The 19,581-nt window shown below is 41.0% G+C and overlaps 1 protein-coding gene across 1 annotated transcript in view; it reads left to right on the forward strand.

The window, feature by feature from the left end:
* Nucleotides 1–17,513, forward strand: part of LOC122111735 (protein Jade-3-like) — a 63,514-nt gene extending 46,001 nt beyond the window's left edge. Inside the window, exons 8-11 of the mRNA XM_042684470.1 lie at nucleotides 10,015–10,485; nucleotides 13,348–13,465; nucleotides 15,715–16,944; nucleotides 16,985–17,513. Coding sequence (XP_042540404.1) covers nucleotides 10,015–10,485; nucleotides 13,348–13,465; nucleotides 15,715–16,550 — 1,425 coding nt within the window. The 3' untranslated portion in view covers nucleotides 16,551–16,944; nucleotides 16,985–17,513. The remainder of the gene's footprint in view (nucleotides 1–10,014; nucleotides 10,486–13,347; nucleotides 13,466–15,714; nucleotides 16,945–16,984) is intronic.
* Nucleotides 17,514–19,581: the final 2,068 nt, after the last annotated feature.

Raw genomic sequence — 19,581 nt, forward strand, 5'->3', positions numbered from 1 at the left:
ACTGTAAATGCACTTGAGATCCAAGATGATTTCGATGTTATGATAGATTATTCTGTTTTTGGACTGAGTGACCATTTTTGGTAGGGATGCACTTGAATGGATAAAATCTGGTGGTTATCTTTTGCAAGTCACTCTCATAAGCACATTTGTTATATATTGTGGTATAAGTAAAGCTTTCTGGGACGTCTGAGGTACAGGAATTCAAGTAATGAAGAAATAGTTGCTGTGGTGGCACCCAGAAGCAACAGTTGGAAGGTAACACAAAAATAAATAAGATGGAGGGGCTAGGAAGGTGGCTCAGTGGTAGAGCGCTTGGCTTGCATGCATGAGGCCCTAGGTTCAATTCCTCAGCACCACATAAGCAAAAAGAAAAAAGCCGGAAGTGGCGCTGTAGCTCCAGTGGTAGAGCGCTAGCCTTGAGCTGAAGAGCTGAGGGACAGCGCCCAGGCCCAGAGTTCAGGCCCCACGACCGAACCCCCCCCCCCCAAAAAAAATAAATAAGATGGAAAGCCAGGCCACAATGGCTTAAACCTATAATCCTAGCTACTAAGGAGGCTGAGATCTGAGTATCACAGTTGAAAGTCAGGCCCAGGCAGGAAAATACCTGACACTTATCTCCAATAAACTACTCCAGAAAAGCCAGAAGTAGGGGCTGGGAAGGTGGCTCAGTGGTAGAGTGCTTGCCTTGTATGCATGAGGCCCTGGGTTCGATTCCTCAGCACCACATAAGCAAAAAGAAAAAAGCCAGAAGTGGTGCTGTGGCTCAAGTGGTAGAGCGCTAGCCTTGAGCTGAAGAGCTGAGGGACAGTGCCCAGGTCCAGAGTTCAGGCCCTATGACCGGACCGCCCCCCCCCCCCCCAAAAAAAAAGAAAAGAAAAGCCAGAAGTAGTGCTGCATCCAAAGTGGTAGAGCACTGACCTTAAACAAAAAGAAGCTCAGGGACAGTGCCCAGGCCAAGAGTTCAAGCCCTAGCACCAACAAAAAAACAAGAATAAGATGGAAAGGGCAGTTGCCTCCAGAAAAGACACAAAAATTGACTTTGTAGTTTTGTTTTTCATAATGTCATTTTACATTTTAGTCCAAATGTAATTTGGTGGCTCTGCTGGTAAAAGTGAAGGAACAACTGAGCTTCTACTCCTTAGGTCTCCTGCATGTGAGCTGCAAGTGGTTGGAGTTGGATATGCCTTCTAACTTTCTTTGTAGAAAAGGGAATATAAAATGCCAGTGCTTAAGATAGTAGTTCTAGGTGTTTTTTGTGAGGTTCCTTACTGTCATGTCATGTTCTAGACTCATCTGACAAAACTGAATGCTTCCTTTGCTAATTAGAAACTTTTATTTGGCTAACTATTCACCTTAATTACAGCACTGTAACATATAAAGGAAGTTGTTTATCTAGACTCTACAATGACACATTTCCTGTTTCTGTGTACATTGTCTCCTTGTTGGACCTTGTACGCGGTCCCCTTGAAAGCCAAGATTCTGTGACTTTGTCGTGGCATGAAATAAAGTACCTGCCCCGTATAAATGTTCAAATAGTATTGAGTATATACATCTTCATTTATTGCACTATAGATTAGTTTGTGATATGCATTTCCCTCTCTAAAAAGTAAAATATTTCCCACATTTTCATAATTACTATTAATCATTTTGTTTCAGACATTGAATTATTGTCCTTACTGTGGTATCTGCATTTTCCATTATTTTTGCTGTTTTAAAACATTATTTCTAGGGTTGGGAATGTGGCTTAGTGGTAGAGTGTTTGCCTAGCAGACATGAAGCCCTGGGTTCAATTCCTCAGTACCACATACACAGAAAAAGACAGAAGTGGCACTGTGACTCAAGTGGTAGAGTGATAGCCTTGAGCAAGAAAATCTCAGGGACAGTGTCCAGGCCCTGAGTTCAAGTTCCAGGCCTAGTAAAAACAAAAACAAAACAACAACAACAACATTATTTCTAGCCAGGCACTGGTGGCTCATGCCTGTAATCCTAGCTATTCAGTAGGCTAAGGTCTTAGTATCACACTTCAGAGCAAGCCCACGTAGGACAGTGTGTGAGACTCTTGTCTTCAAGTATCCACCAGGAAAAAAAAAACACGAAAGTGGTAGAGCACTAGCCTTAAGCAAGAATAGCCCAGAAACAGCTCTGAGGCCCTGATTTTAAGCCCAGCAACTAACCGACCCCCAACCTAGTAAAAAAAAAAAAAAAAAAAAAAAAAAGAACCTAATCCTGGTGCAAGTGGCTCATGGCTGTAATCCTAGCTGCTCAGGAGGCTGAAATCTAAGGATTTTGGTTAAAGCCAGCCCTGGCAGGAAAATCCATGAGATTCTTATCTCCTATTACCCAGTAAAAAGCCAAAAGTGGAGCTGTAGATCAAGTAGTGAAAGGCTAGCCTTGAGCACAAAAGCTCAGGAACAGCATCCAGGCCCTGAGTTCAAGCCCCAGAACTAGCACGTGCGCGCGTGCGCGCGAATATGTGTGTGTGTGTGTGTGTGTGTGTGCGCGCGCACGCGCGTGCGCACACACACACACACACACACACATATTTTTATACCTTACTAATTAGTAACTGACTGTAGTAAGAAAACATAAGCTTTGGCACTGGCTGTCTTAAGTTTGCACTCCACCTTTTACCTACCACATTCTATGTGCCTTTCATTAGTTATTCATCTGTGAATTTTATCTTTTCGAAGAGGCTGTAAGCTCAGACTGTTTTATTCCTAGATTTCCAACACTCTAATACATGGAAGACAGACAAGAAATAGTAGGCTGAAGAACAGATGTATAAGTGGAACTTTCTCATCTGAAGGGCAATAGTTAATTTCATTATTTAGAATTCAGATTGTACCTATGATTATTAGGCACGTACTCTACAACTGGAGCACACCTCCAGCCCTTTTTGCTTCTGTTACTTTTTTTTGTCAGGCATGGAGCTTGAACTCAGGACTTGGGCACTGTCTCTGAGCTTTTGCACTTGGGTCCAGCACACTCTACCACTTCAAGCCACAGCGTTACTTCCAGTTTTCTAGTGGCTAATCAGAGATAAGAGCCTCACCCATTTTCTTGTGTAGACTGGCTTTGAACCACAATCCTCAGATCTTAGCCTCCTAAGTAGCTAGCATTACAGGCATGAGGTACTGACCCCAAGGTTTTGTTACATTTTTAATAGAATCTTAGTTTTTTTTTTCCCAGACAGTACTATAGTCCTTGTATTTATGCTTCTCACATAGCTGGTGTGACTAACACAAGCAATGTATTCAACTTTTTGTGTATGTGCCATACACAAGCTTAAGCACTGTCCCAGAGCTTTTCCACTCAAGGTTAGTGCTCCACTTTAAGGTTTTTCATGATTAATTAGAGATGAGAGTCTCAAGAGATTTCCTGCCTAGGCTGGCTTCGAACTGTGATCCTCAGATCTCAGCCACTGGTGCCCAGCCTACACACAGCTTTTTTGATTGGTTGAGATAGGGTCTCCGATAATTTTTATTTGGGCTGTCCTCAAACCACAATACTCCCAATCTAAACCTTCCTAAGTAGCTAGGATTACAAGTATGAGCTATGGTCCCTGTCATAATTGAGACAACACATTTTTAAAATAATTTTTATTGAGATTAAGTGATTACATAAATTTCACATTTTTGGGGATAATGATTCTTAGTTAATGTCACAAACACATTTTAACCTTCACAGGCAAATTGTTATTATCATGGTCTATAAAGTTTGTGAATTTTATAAGCTTTGACAATACAACTATTTCTTCTGTGTTAGGTGATATGTACATTTCTTTCCTTTTGCTTAGAGTTAGCTGTTCCCTCCTTCCCTCTCCTTCCCTCCCTCCCATCGCTGCCCTTGAGTTGCTTAGTTCATCGTCATCAATGTCCAGTGCACTAATGGGCCCCTCTGTTGAATATTTTCCCCTGTTTCCCTCTGATTCTTTGCCCTCCTCCTAGCTTCCCTCAGATGTGCATACACACACACACACCATATATGTGGTCATATGGAGTCATTTAGGAATGATATAACAAATTGAGGGGAGGTCCTTTGTTTCTTGAGTCCTGTTTACTTTGTTATATCTCCTTACATTTTGATTTAACATCCACATATCATTTGTTCTAGTTCCATCCATTTCCCTGTGAATGCCATTATTTTGTCCTTTCTAATGGCTGCATAATAGTCCATTATATATAGGTACCACAATTTTTGGATCCATTCATCTGTAGTGGGGCATCTGGTTGTTTGCATGTCTTGGCTATTATGAACAGGGCTGAAATGAACATGATGGTGCATGTGTCCTTGTGTCCTGGTTCCTGTTGCTCAGGGTAGATGCCTAAGAGTAGTATGGCATAGGGGAGGTTTATATTTAGCTTTTGGTACCTCCAGACTGCTTTCCAAAGTGGTTGTATTAATGTACATTCCCACCAGCAATGCAGTAGGGTTCCTCTTTTTCCACATCCCAGCGAGGCTGAATTTAAGATGTAGGCCATTCTGACTGGGGTAAGGTGGTATCTCAGGGTTGTTTTTATTTGCATTTCCTTTACGTCCAGGGATGATGAACAATTCCTTGTGTGTTTCTTTGCCATGTTAATCTCTCTATAGCCCCCTTGCCCATTTATTGATTGGTTTGATAGATTTGGGAGGGATTAGTTTCTTGAGTTCCCTGTATATAATGGATATTAGACCTTTGAGATCACATTATTTTTTTTTTTATCAGTTCTAAGGTTGAATTCTACCACTTAAGCTTCCAGCTCTTTTTGCTGTAGGTTATTTTCACATAGGGTCTCACTGGTAGCTTCGACTGCACTACCATATCTGGCTTGTTTATTAAAATGAAGTCTCACTGACCTCCCTGGACTAACCTTGAACTGCAATCCTCCTGATCTCTGTCTCATGGATTACATGTATGAGTCAGTTACCATGATCGGCTTTTCTTTTCCCTTTTTTCTTTTTCTTTTTTACAATGTCATTATGTAAAACCCAGGACTTCATACATGCTAGACAAGTACCCTACCACTGACCTATCTTCCCAGTCCAAACTTCCAAGTATATGGAATTTCATTTATTCAAGATAATAAGGTTATAAGCAATAGGCATTAAAAAGATATTACAAGGTGGTTACATGCCATAAAAAAAGAAAAATGTGGAACTCAGTGGAAAGATAGGAAATGTGAGGCAAGGAGCATGGGTTATTAGTTTAAGTCAAGGTGGTAAGGGTAAAGTCTATCTTGGAGCTAGGTAGCATTTGAGCAAAGATTGGAAAGCAAGATAAAAAGCAATACGAATGTTCCAGACAGTAGAAATGCTCCAGACAGTGGGAGGAATGGTCATTGAAAAGACTATGAGATATGAGTGCCAGCAAGATCAGAATGTGATATGTGGAAAGAGAGAGTCAAAGAGATTACATGGAGGGTGGCTTATTGGTTAGGGAAAGGGACTAGCAGACTTATTATATGTGACCATATAGCAAATATGTTAGGCTTCGTGAGTTGTACAGTCTCTTTCACAACTACTCAGCACTACATTTTCAGTACAAAGGCAGCCACAGATGATACTTTAAACAAAGGAGCATTACTATATTCTAACTGGCTCTATTCCAACAAAACTTAAATTTCCCATGTTACAAAATATTCTTTTGACTTTTTTCTTCACTATTTAAAACGTAAAAAATGTTTAGAATTTTTTCTTTTCCTTTTTTTTGTTGTGAGACCAGGACTCAAACTCGGTACCTGATGCTTTACTGGTGCTCTACCAACTGAGCCACATTGCCAACCCTTGGGAAAAATTTTTAATTTTTATGTTGTTATTATAAAGGTGATATACAGAGGGGCTTCACGTACATAAGTCAAGGCAATGAGTACATTTCTTTTTGGACAATGTCACCCCTTCCCTTACTCTGAGTTTTTCCCTTTCATCCCTACCCACAATTTATATAGTTCATTTTCAATACTGTGTCTAGTGAGTACCACTGTTGTATTTGTTTGCCATTTGTCCCTCCATTTCTGTGTGGAATTTTTTAATGTAAAAACTGAACTGTAAACATAGCTTAATAGTAATTTGCCTAGCATACACATGGACCCAGGTTCAATCCCAGCACCATTAAAAAATGTAAAAATTTCTTAGCTCACAGACAACATAAAAATGGGAGACTAGCTTCATTTGGCTTTTGAGTCTCCTGATAAGATTTTTCAGTACCCTTATACGATTTTGGTGTGTTTTTTTAAGTGCTTAAGAAGCCCTTGGCAAGTTTTGTACAGATGGGTGAAATGATTTATATGTTTTGGAAACAATTATGAGGAATAAAGATAAAATAAGATCAGCCATGTACCAATAATCATTGAAGCTGGATGATGTTATATAGGATTATCACTGTGTTCTGTTATGTAAATTTTAAAAATTGCCTATTAACACTTTAAAAACAAATCCAAACACAAGTATTGTAGTGCATACCTCTAGTCCTAGCACTCAAGCTGTATCAGAAGGATAGAAACTTTGAGTTCAGCCTAGACTACATAGGGAGCGACAATCTCGTATGTAGGTAAGTGAGAATTGGTTTTAAATACAAAACCAGTGTTCACGTCTATAATCCTAGTTACTGAGGATTGAAGTTCAAAGCTAGTCCATATAGGAAAAACTGTGAAGCTTTTATCTCGTTAACCACAAAAGGCTGGAAGTAGAGCTGTGGGTCAAGCAGTAAAGTACTAGCCTTGAGCAAAATAGTTCAGGTACAGTTCAAGCCCCATTACTCTCTCTCTCTCTCTCTCTCTCTCTCTCTCTCTCTCTCTCACACACACACACACACACACACACACACAGAAAAAGAAAACTATTTTGACAGTTTTACTCAAAATAGACTATGAAGACTGAAGTTTAGAAACCAGAAAAGCAATTAGGAGCCTGTTATAGCAATTCATGAGAAAATGGTTGCTTATCCCACAGTGGTAGGGCTGAAGGTGGTAAGAATTGGCTGGAATTTGCATGAATGACAAAGTTCGATTGAACAGGAGCTATTATAGATCATATAGGAGGTATAAAAGAAAATAGGTGTTAGGATAACATCAGGATTTTGACTCAGTGGATACAGCAGAATATTGGCAAGCAGGAAAACTCACTAAGCCTTAGTGTCCAAAGATGATATTATGGGCTGGCCTCATAGAAACAGCTAGCCATCATTGTGGCTGACCTTAGTCAGGTTCCTCCATAGGCCAAGCTTATACTGCAAAGCCCGAAGGCTGCAGCATAAATTCCATTGGTAACATAGGCCATCTGATTTGGCCCAAGGCCTCTAGGTAAACAAAGACAACTCTTTGGGCTGAGAGGGTATCTCCCAGGATAAATGAAGACATCCATACAAAATTTCTGTACAAGTTTTCATAGCAGCATTATTTCATAAAATCTCCAAAAGTGAAAAATACCCTGGTACACATCAATTAATGAATGGATAAATACAGTGGAATAGGTGTTTTGGGCCATAAACAGCATTGAATTTCTAATACATGCTACAACAAGGATGAACCATAAAGTAGTGTTACATGGAAAAGGTCAGACATTGTCATATTTTATATGACTTCACATATATGAAATGTTCAATAAGCAACAATGTAGGGATAGAAAGTTGATTAGCAGCTTCTTGAAGCTGGGTTAGAAAAAAGGAGTAACTGCAAATGAGCATCAAATTTGCTTGTGGGATGAGAAAAATGTTCTGGAGTTAGGTAGTAATGATGGCTACACACACAGGGGAAGCCAGAGCTGCTCCTACATTCATTTCACTGAGGCCACCAGGATCCAGCAAGGCTAGGGGGAGGACTAGAACCCTAGAAACCTTTCTAGCCTCTCTTCTCAGGGCTCTTGGAGGTTTTTACCCTCATGTCCACTGCCCACTCTGGTCACCCTTGGGCTACCAGCTTGAGGTTCTCTCTAGGCTACATGTGCTATAATGGACTTACAGCCAGTCCTTACTACAGGGAGAGAAGGCTATTCTGGAAAAATGTCTCAAACTCATCCCCATGGCAAAAGAAAAAGGAATGTACACATGCGTACACAACCAAATAAATGCACATGCACACCCACACCCACCCACCCACACACACCCATACACCTCACTTTATGCACAGACAAGTTCTTCTCAAACTAATAGTCCTCCTCAACTGGGCTGAAGCCAAAAATCATTTTGATCACCTAAGGCTGATTGCTGGCCTTACCTCTAGGGTGTTAGACACTGGTGGTTCTGCTCAGAGGGGGCTTGCCATGTGTGAAGATTCTAAGAAGGGCAGAACAACTGCCTGCCACCCCACTAGGCAGGGAGTAGAGAGGAACTCTAGGCAGTTCTAAGAAGCCACACCAGTTCAGGGAGAGAGAATGAGTGGCACTGATAGACTCCTGGGGCCCTGGTGAAGCCGTGGACCAGACTTGTACTTGCTCTGGCCTTCTGTAAGAAGCTTACCTCTCCTTAAGGATATACACAGAAAGGAAAGGCAACCAAAGTGCCTGATACTTTTAGCCAACAAACAGGATGACTGACAGGACTGAGACTGATAGTGGCTGATGAAGGCTCTGCTAAATCAAGGCAGAAAACCTGTGTTGGGAAACAGGAAGGGCACCTGGGATGTACAGGCAGCAGTTGGGGATGCCAGGACAGCTGAAGATGAGCTGATTTGAGGCCATAAACAGGAAGAATAGCTGGGTACATGTGCACTCCAGCGTGGAGACTGACACCTAAAGCAGCAATCTGGGTTCACAAAGGCCCTTAGACAAAAGCTGTCCTATGCCCTGTGTGATGGGCCCCCAGCACGGACTTCCTTCTGCTCTGCTAGGGAATGGGAACCCACATGTGCATCAGAAGTATGTGCTCTAGAGAAGCCCCAGGCTAACCCAGCTACACTGCTCTTCTAAACAGGCAGTGTCTCCTGTGAACACAAAGCTTTGTGCTTGGGAGAAAAGGAGAGGTGAGGGGGGAATTCAATACAAGATTTTCTCCCACAGTCAAGTGCTTAAAAACACTTTCAGAAGAGGATGAGGAGGAACAAATACCACACTTTCTTTGGAACTCACATACAGAGACAGACAGGCAGGCAAACCATCACCTACACCCAGCCTACAGGACCCCTTGTAGCCACTCCTCTCTTGGTCTCCCTGCTTTCCTCATACCTCCAGGGAAACATGGGCATATATCACCATACTTTCAGATGGAAGTGTTTTATATCTGTGCTGATGTTCAAAATGGTTGAAATGCTACTACTAGAATTTGAAATCCAGCCTTTGCTCTTGCAAGGCACTCTATTGCTAAGCCATGTCTCCAGCCCTACATGAGCAATTTCAAGCCAGGCACAGTGGTTTACACCTGTAATCTAGCTACTCAGGAGGCAGAGATTTGGAGGATCCCAGTTCAAAGTTGGTCCGGGCAAAAAAAGTTAGCAAGACCCTGTCTCAACATTCCTATAATTTCAGATGCATGTGGGCATAGATCACAGTCCCAGGCTAACCAGGCAATAAGTACAAGAACAAAAGTTAGGTTACTTAGTTATTGCAGTCGATGCAACCATTGTAGAACCATGGTTGCCATGGCAATAATACTGACTTTATTTTTCATTTTTAGAAGCATTTTACTATTCATTCCATAGTTGATAGCAATGCCAAAATGAATGGCACAACTTCTCTCTTTAAGACCTATGGCCAAGGATTTGACAGTTACATTATAGGTATGATGCAAAAAGTAGCAGTATAAGATCATATACAAAGTAATGTGAAAGGTCCAGAAAAGAAATCACATAACTTGATTAGGAGTTAAGGAAGGTGGCCCAGCAAAACTCAAAATTCAAGGTTTAAATGCTTGAGCTGAAACCTTAAAATGGGAATTGGACACATTTTTTACAGGTTTCCTAGGTACATGGTAAATAATTTTCATGGTCATACCTTTTCTTTGTCTTTCCTTGGCTTCCTACAAGTTCAGTATATGCTTGACATAGGGCTCTCCCTGCCCCCCACCCCTAAATCTGTTGCCGTTAACCATCCTTTCTTCCACAGTGCTCTGTAAAAAGCTGCACCATAGCTTTTCATGTCACCTGTGCCTTTGAGCACAACTTAGAGATGAAGAGGATCCAAGATGATAGCAACAAAGAAAAATTCAAGTCATTCTGTCTCAAGCACAGCCAAAACAGGCAGTCACTTGGGGAGGTTGAGCCCTACAACCACAGAGCTGCCAAACTGAGCCAGACCAAGAGTGAGAAAAATAACGTGAGGGCACAGAAGCTTCGTGAGCTAGAAGAAGAGTTCTATTCCTTTGTGAAAGCAGAAGATGTGGCTGCAGAACTAGCACTATCTGTGGAAACTGTGGACTTTATCTATAACTACTGGAAACTGAAGCGCAAAAGCAACTTCAACAAACCATTATTTCCTCCAAAGTTGGAAGAAGAAAACACCCTGCTACAGCCAAAAGAAGAAAATATTCACACTCGCATGAGAATGTTTATGCACCTGCGGCAGGACTTGGAGAAGGTAAGGAGACTGGCTCTGACTAGTGCATAGATCACAGTCTGCATAAAAATAGAAAGTCCTACTTCCAGTTTAAAAAGGACCACCTCACTGGGTGCTGGTGGCTCACACTTGTAATCCTAGCTACTCAGGATGCTGAGATCTGAGAATCACGGTTCAAAGCCAGCCCTGGCAGAAAAGTCCGTGAGACTATTATCTCCAATAAACCATTAGAAAACTGGAAGTGGCACTGTGGCTCAAGTGGTAGAGTGCTCACCTTGAGCTGAAGAGCTGAGGGACAGCGCCCAAGCCCAGAGTTCAGGCCCCACCACCACCACCACCACCAAAAAAAAAAAAAAAAAAAGAACCACCTCAAAAGTCTGTGCACTCCTGGGTCTTTGCCTGTCTTCTGATTTTATTATGGTCTGGAGACATTGGGGCACCTTTGAAATTTTGATTAGCACATTCAGGGGATTGGCAAGGCCTCATGTATATGATTTTTGTTGTTTTTTTAAAATTATATATTCTTTTTTTTTTTTTTGTTGGTCCTGGCTTGAATTTGGCCTGGGCACTGTCCTTAAGCTTTTTATGCTCATCTATTTTATGCTCTACCACTTGGGGCACAGTGCCACTTCCACCTTTTCCTGTGACTAATTGGAGATAAGAGTGTCACTGACTTTCCTGCTCAGCATGGCTTTGAACCATGATCCTCATATTTCAGACTCCTGAGTAGCTAGGATTACAGACATGAGCCACCCACACCCAGCTTTAGTTTACTTTTTGTTCATTTTGAGCCCAAATTGGCTTGACTGTATTTACTTACACAATTTAGAGACTGCAAGCTGAGGAAAGAGTATACTTTAGGTGCAGGAAAGTGCTAGCTGCACTCTGGGTGTTTTAGACTGAATAGTATGGATTGTATGTTGTGGGGCACTGCTTTCAATTATAGGAGGTAATATAAGATACGTGGCAGCATTGCTAGCCTCCACTACTCCCCACACGTAGTTGTGTGGCCCGTAGCTAAGGACAGCTCCAGAGTCCTGCAAGCCTGTGGCAGTCAGCACCACCTCAGGTTGACAGCCATACCACCAGATAATTTAACTCAGGATATATTCTTCAAGTGCCCACTAAGTTAGGTGCTATAGGAGTTCAAAGGTAAACTAGGTGCTATGTTTACCCTGAAGAATCTTTAAATTGATTGTGCAGTTATAGAAATGGCTAGGTGCGGGGGGGGGGGGGTCCCTTCTGCTACCAAAACTCCAAAAACTATGAGACCTTAAAAAATATGTTTTTTGTTTTTTGCCAGTCCTGGGTCTTGAACTCAGGGCCAGTACACTGACCCTAAGCTTCTTTTTTTTTTTTTTTCTCAAGGCTAGCACTCTACCACTTGAGCCAGCACCACTGCTGGCCTTTTGTGTTTATATGGTACTGAGGAATCAATCTCAAGGCTTCATGCATGCTAGGCAAGCACTCTACCACTAAGCCACATTCCCAACCTGAGCACATTTCTTTTTTTTTTTTTTTTTTTTTTTTTTTTTAAATTTTATTATTTTTTTTGTGAACATACTGTACAGAGGGGTTACAATTACATGGGCAGGATAATGCGTACATTTCTTATCAAGCATTGCAGCTTCCTCCTTTGTTTACCATTCACATCCGTTCCCTACCTCCCCCCTACCCTCCCACCACCCAATCTGAGCACATTTCTATTTGAACAGTTTCACCCTCTCCCTCATTTTATCTCAGTGAAATATGAAAAATTTTAAGATATACATAGAGTCCCTGTTGGTATTACTGTTGTTATAAACACTCTTCTAAACATTTTATAAATGTTAATCCTAACCTGCTTATGGAAGAAAACACTTAACCACCTCCATTTATAAACGCATAAACTAGATCATAGAACAGGTGAGGGGTCACCCGCTGGTGAGTGTGGAAACTTGACTAAACTGAAGGTATGAGCAAAAAAGCCACTTTCTACTCAGGACACTGAGATCTGAGAATTGCAGTTCAGAGGCAGCATTAGCAGGAAAAGTCCATGAGACTCTAACCTCCAATTAACCACTAAGAAAAACAAAGTGGAGCTGTGACTCAAGTGGGAGAGCACTAGTCTTGAGCAAAATCCTAAAGGACGGTCCCCAGGACCAGCACAAAAATAAGAAGCTACTTTGAATCTTAGAAGCAGACCGTTCTCCTCCACTCCCATCATCTGTATTTGGGGACTGAAAGGGAAGGCTAAATCAGTAGACATTCTTCCCATTCTGATTGTGCATGTAAATATTAAGCTCGTAACACCACAGAAAGAATAGACTTTTAAAGTTGGGCACAGTGGCTTACACCTATACTACCAGATACTCAGGAGGCCCCAAAGACTGAGAGGAGGCTGTCTTAATGCCAGTCTGGGAGGAAAAAGCTGGTGAGACCCCCTTTCACCACACCAGGCATGATGGTACATGTTTGAAATTCCAGCTACACAGGAGGCATAGATAGTAGGATTATGATCCAAATCTAGCCCAGGCAAAAGCATGAAGACCCTATGAGAAAATAGCTTAGAAAAAGATGGCCAAAGGGTGTGGATCAAGTAGTAGAATGCTTGTCTAGTAAGTACAAGGCCCTGAGTTTAAACCTCAAAGTTGCTGCAAAAGAAAACAGATTTCAGAAGGCAGCGTTGGAGCATTTTGCTTTTGCTACTGATTAATATGGAATTAATGCCCCATGATGACTGCAGAAATTCCTGTGGAATTCTCTCACTGTGTGGCTCTTGAAGTCAGTCATCATTCTTACCTATCCCCTTCTTCAATCTTAGTCATCTTCATTTTAAACAATTTTAACTGTCAAATTTTGTTACTGTGACAAACATCTATTTTCTGGGGATTGGTCTTTTAGGTTCAAAATCTGTGCTACATGATAAGCCGAAGAGAGAAGCTGAAACTCACACAGAATAAGTTACAGGAGCAGATCTTCAACTTGCAGGCCCAGATAATTCACGACGAAATTGCTACAGGTAAGCTGTTTGTTAAAATTGTCCTGGCAGGGGGCTGGGAAGTTGGCTCAGTGGTAGAGTGCTTGGCTTACATGTACGAGGCCCTGGGTTCGATTCCTCAGTACCATATAAGCAGAAAAAAGCCAGAAGTGGTGCTGTGGCTCAAGTGGTAGGGTGCTAGCTTGAGCTGAAGAGCTGAGGGACACTGCCCAGGCCCAGAATTCAGCCCTCATGACCGACAAAAAAAATGTCCTAGCAAATATATAGACTCTGGTTATGTCCTTTTTAATAATTTAATATTGTCAAATGTTCCACTTAAAATATTTTAAAGTTCTTGTCAGATATTTCATTTGCTTCTGTCCAGTCCTGATGTGAACATAGCTCATGTTGTCTTATGAGGCCAGAAATCTCAGGATAGAATTGGAAACTGCAAGTCTCTAAACCCCAAACAGATGTTTGAAGCCTTTAGTTGGAGCCATGAACTTATTCTGTAATGATCTAATTCATTAAGGTATCTCAATATGGGCTGGGAATGTTGCTTAGTGGTAAAGTGCTTGCCTAGTGTACATGAAGCCTTGGTTTCAATTCCTCAGCACCACATAAGCAGAAAAGGGCAGAAGTGTCACTGTGGCTCTAGTGGTAAAGTGTTAGCCTTGAGCACAAGAAGCTCAGGGACAGTGTCCAGGCCCTGAGTTCAAGCCGCAAGTCTGGCAAAAAAAAAAAAATCTCAATAGTTGAGATTCCACCTATAATACTAACAACTCAGATGGCTGAGGTCTGAGGATAGTGGTTCAAAGCCAGCCCAGGCAGGAAAGTCTGACTCTTATCTCCAGTTAACCATAAAAAAGCTGGAAATTGGGGTATGGTTATGATAATAATAATATGATGGTGGTGGTGATGATGATGATGATGATAAGATTGAATCTCAGTTCCTAGACAGGATTTAATTCCAGGGTTATTCACCAATAGTTTATAAAATCCTAGCCAGAAGTTAAGAGAAATATATATTATCTTTTCATTTATTCATTAACATTTGTTGAGCACCTACTAGGGACTAAGATCTAAGCTAGACAGGATCCTTTCTTGTATGGAAGCCTAGCTGAAGTAATGACGGTCACATTCAGTAATACCTGTAGCCTCTGTGCTTCTCATTTAACACAGATAAGTAACAGCCTAGGCCACTAGGGGTCACTGAGATAGGTATGCAGAATCAGCTCCTGCCGGGGCTCAGCCAAATGAGGCTTTGGGGTATTTGTGAGTGATAACAGGAAGAAGCACAGTGGTATAGCAGGAGACAGTGATAGTATTACAGGACAATGCGACTGGCTAGCAAAGCAAGAAGAACCAAAGAACAGCAAGGAAAAGCCCCTGTGTGCTGAAGAGAAGACTTTAGACATTTGGCTTCTTATTGTAGAAGTCATAGCCTCCGAGTGGCTGGCAACATCAACAGGTGGCAGAAATGGGGGCTGTGGGTCTCACACACTGCCCACGGGAGACATCTTTGGCAAAGCTTCAATAAGATGATAGTGGCAAGGGTTAAGTCCATATGCATGGATGAATTTTTGGTAGTATATATTTTTTTAATTTGGAAGTGTTCACACAATTAAGACCTATGATCATATGATGACATAGCCAGGGAACTGGCCAAAGGTGGGAATGTGATTCTTACCTGATTCTTACATTAAAACCTCCCTGTAATCTCTACCATGGTAACTTGTACTCAGGATATTATTATAGGCTAAGAGCTTAAACTTCATGGGAACCACCCATGTCTAATGACAGGTTACAACATACATGTACTCTTCCTGACCAAAACCTGTGCTGCATTTATGAGGAAGGCCAGGAGAGAAGGGAGGGATAGGATCTGAGATGTCCATGTTCAAGGCATGTCTTTAGCAGTGCCGTGCATTACCTATGCTTGTATAAGCCAAGACACACAAGTAGACAGTGTCAATTGCAAACCCCTGCTAGTGACCTTGTATTTGGAGGGGAAAGAGGCAGACTAGGGGTACAAGGAGCAGCATACTAGTCTTTGTAATCCTTTTACAGATAGGGAAAAGAGAGGTAAGGAAGTTGGGAGCCATGGAACAGAGTTGCACTACTGAGACTACTACCCTTCACCCCATCCTCCAGTACCACTTTCACCACTTACACCGTGATAGATCTTTGGTGAACACTAGGAAGAGTGGGTCCATCAACTCCCTCTGCCACAAGCACATAAACTATTACTTAAATCAGTTGTTAAAACAAATCATTCTTTTCCATCTCAGGATCTCCTTTGACAGATGCACTGGAGAACGCACTATTTTCCTCACCATCAAAAGTTGCCTTAAGTTCGGGGGCCAGACCAATACCAGAAGATTGCAGAAATGGCACCATAGAGACTGATCATCGACCCTGCTCTCCTGACAGTGGCTTGCTTACTCTCGGTAAAAGAAGCCTACAGGTGCCTGAAGAGCCACTGGACCTGCAAGTGAAATCGTCTTCAAGGCCTCTGCTAGAAAGCAAGAATAACTGTTTGCTGGACAGCCATTCTCAGAATGAAGCCAACAGTCCCAGTCCTACTCAGAAATCTCCATCTTCTGAGCTTTCTCATGGGCCATCAGTGGAGGTGGAGAAGTCTCCAGTCTTTGAGGCTGTCCTCTATGGACAGTCTCGTGCCAACAATGGAAATAGTGAGCCTAGCCCCAAGTCTGCCAAGTCAGATGGCCTTAAGGACAATCTGCCTATGAATGTCATCCAGGAAGCTAGTGCTAGTGAGATGCTCGATAACCAGGAGCCCATGGTAGGCTCCCACTTAGCTGGTCAGAGTAGCTTTAGAAAATCAACTGTGGAAAAATTCAGATCCTTTAAAGAAACCACCAAAAAATGCAGAAGGAGCACTGACGGCCCCCAATGCTATGTGAAACCAACTAAGAATATAAATCCTAAAGATCAGTTCCGGGGTAGGAAGCTTCTTAGGCGATCCTCTGAGAAAGCGGCATATCCAGAGACCGATGGTTACTGCCCAGATTTGGAACTGAGTGATTCCGAGAGCGAAAGTGATGGAAGTAAGGAAAAAGCCCTTGTAAACAAAGATAGCTCAGACAAGGAAAGTCCTCCTTAGGATTCTGAAAGTCCTCCTTAGGGAAAGTGAGGTACATCCTTTTCCCCATGGTTCAATGCAGAGATGATTAGAAACTGCCAGTAGTCCAATATTTGCCCCAGTTACTGGGACAAATCCAAACACCAAAGGATTCTGGCATATATTAGGAGGACATACAGGAAAGGGGAATTTTTTCCACAGTAAATTGAATTGCAGTATTTGAAAAGGTTTCAACTCTTTTAATTTTTACAAGCACATAGTAAGAATTACAGATGATGTCTGGAGGTTGGTTTGTCAGAAGTTGGTTTGGAAACAGTTAGGTCCTGAGTTATTTGCTCAGTGAATACACAGGGACAGCTTTCTAATTACATTAACGTACTGCTAAGTTTATGCATTAAGGGTCCTTACATTGCTAGTGGTCTCTCTTTATGTATTAAGGGTCCTTAAATTGTCAGTGGTTTACAAGAGACCATGATTATCAGACACTAAATCTACTTACTATTTGAAACTACAATATGATTCCCAGAGCTCCAGTCTCTGGAAAGTTTCTAACTGTATTGATGTCTGTAAACCTCTTCAAAGGAGAGACTAGGAGAGATCATCTTTGTCAGATACTGTCAAGCTCACTATTCTCTTCCTTTGCTTTCAGAAAGGTGGAGTTCTCCTAATGCTTAAAGTGTCCAGTGCCTGTTCTTAGACCTGCTTGTTGGGGACACACTCATAACTCTTTTACCCAGCTAACTAGCATAAAAGGCTAACTTGTAATAGTGTTTACACAAGTACACATGTACTACTTCCAAGGAAGATGCTCTGATTCTCTGTTTAGGGATTTGTGAAGAATCCCAGTCTTTCCCAAAGTGAGCTAATTTCTGGGATATTTGTACCAGATCAGGGTTTTTGTGTTGTTTTCGAATGAGTTTGGCTGACAGTTTTTGTATTCCTCGTTTAATGTTTATCAAAAATTTTATTGAGGTATAAGGAAAATATAATGAAGCGCACAGAGGTTAACTATTATTATTTGTTTTAATTTTGAAACATTTTTATTTTCAAACAATTTGAATTCATGTGTTTATTACATGGACATAATTTAACTTTGTGTCCGTTTTTTTAATCCAAGGCAATTTTCCAAACAAAAAGGTTGGAGCCATTTTTCACAGGTTGTTTGTATACCTTGCTCCAAAACTCTCAGCCTTGGTTCCGTCTTTCTAGAGGAAGAGAATAATTACACTTCAGGGGAAGGGGTGAAACATGTTTGCTTCCATTTTAAAAAGGGGGCAAAATATAAGTTTTAATATGTGAGGTAAACTGGGATGCTCAGCTCTCTTGTTATTAGCCTTAAATCAATATTCTCTTTTTTCTAGCTTGGAAAAATGTAGTGACAATTTTCAGACAGAAGAGGCCATTTTCAATTTCTAAAGTTTTGTACTGGTGAAATAGCCCGGTTCTGATCAGGTGCCAGTGAGTGAAGCCTACGCTGGTTCGGTGGCTACAGAAAACTCAACTCACTTTTTCTCACCCCACTTTTGTTCTGACTTTGTCAAAAAAAGGTTCTTATGCTTTTATCCCTTTCTGGAAACTTTTGTGTTTTACCTGTTGCTTGGCTGTCTTCAGAATATTTCTTCTGTACCTATGTACAAGTGTGAATATGCCATGACATGCATGATGTAGAGTGTTTGAATGGAAAAATGGTAGCGAGAACTTGCCCCTACACCTGACTAGTGGATAAAAATTTTACACTTTGATGGTAACAAAATTTAAGAAAATTATGTTGAAAAGGCCTCTTGGTGTTAGAGGCCAATATAGGATTTTATATTCATCCTGTCATGCCTTTCCATTTTGTGTGCATGGGAAAGAAAGCAATTGGGAACAATATGTTTCACTCACTTTCCATATGCAGTGCCATGGGAGAATGTTGACTAAGCATCATTTCAATCAGGGAAATATAGTAATAATATTTTTGCAGCATTTTTCTAAATAAATGAAGGAGTCTTCCATTGTATATATTTCAACTGCCCCAGATTGCATTTGCTGCATTTTGTTTGAAGTATTACCTCTTGCCTTTATTAATTTTTATCTTAGAAAGTCTGGTTTTTTGAGATATAACTACAATCTGTTTTCAGAGTTACCTTTTTTACCAATACTTTTTCATTAAATTATGAAAATAACTACTGTCATTTTTTTATTTTAGCATACTTGTTTTAAGAAAACCTTACCGTGTTCCTTTTATACTTAAAATTATATTCACTAAGAAAAATTAATGATGGGGAGATAAATGAAGAGGAGGAATTGAGTTTTTAGAAACAGAGGAATTGAATGTTGAGAAGCCCAAATTGATTATAGTGGCACATATCTGTAGTCCCAACACCCAGACGGCTGACTAAGGAGGACTGTTAGTTAAAGGCTAGCTGAGCTACATACCTAGGCCCTATCTCAAACAAGCAAAAAAAGACAGATTCATGATTCATATCAATACAGGGGGCCAAGGAAAATTCTAGGTACTTATTTGGACTTTACCCAAAAACTATGATTTCATCAGGCTGGGAAGATAAAGACCTTAGAATCATCAATAGGAATCACCAGAGAGATGGGTCCTATCTAAAGTGACAAGGTTCAGAAAAATTCAGTAAATTGAGGATCATATAAGTAAGTATTCTTTACAGTGTTTGTTCCATTTGGAGTCTTCTACATATAATAATATAGGATTTATGTGATATCCTGGGAGGTACTCAGAAGCTATCATAAATATTTTCATTATGTTAGCAAAGTGAACTTGTGAAAGGTCATTGGGTAAATCAGTAGTGATGAAAGCGTTCTCCCCTTTTTCTTCTCTTTTCGTAGTTCATTCTAAAGAACTGAAACTACAGTTTGTTAGCCATAACTAGCCAACAAACCCAATTGGGTTTATACCAATGTGTACATTTCCACTGAAAGATGAACTTTGGATTTTATTAATACATTAGGCATCATGTATTATGTTAATACACAGGAATCAGGAGGTCAAACAGGGCTGCCTGCAGTCTCTGGGCCAAAATTTGTACAGTTGTCTTGTCCT

The sequence above is a fragment of the Dipodomys spectabilis genome, unplaced genomic scaffold (assembly GCF_019054845.1).
Source record: "Dipodomys spectabilis isolate Male_0828 unplaced genomic scaffold, ASM1905484v1 ptg000087l, whole genome shotgun sequence".
NCBI classification, from domain to species: Eukaryota; Metazoa; Chordata; class Mammalia; order Rodentia; family Heteromyidae; genus Dipodomys; species Dipodomys spectabilis.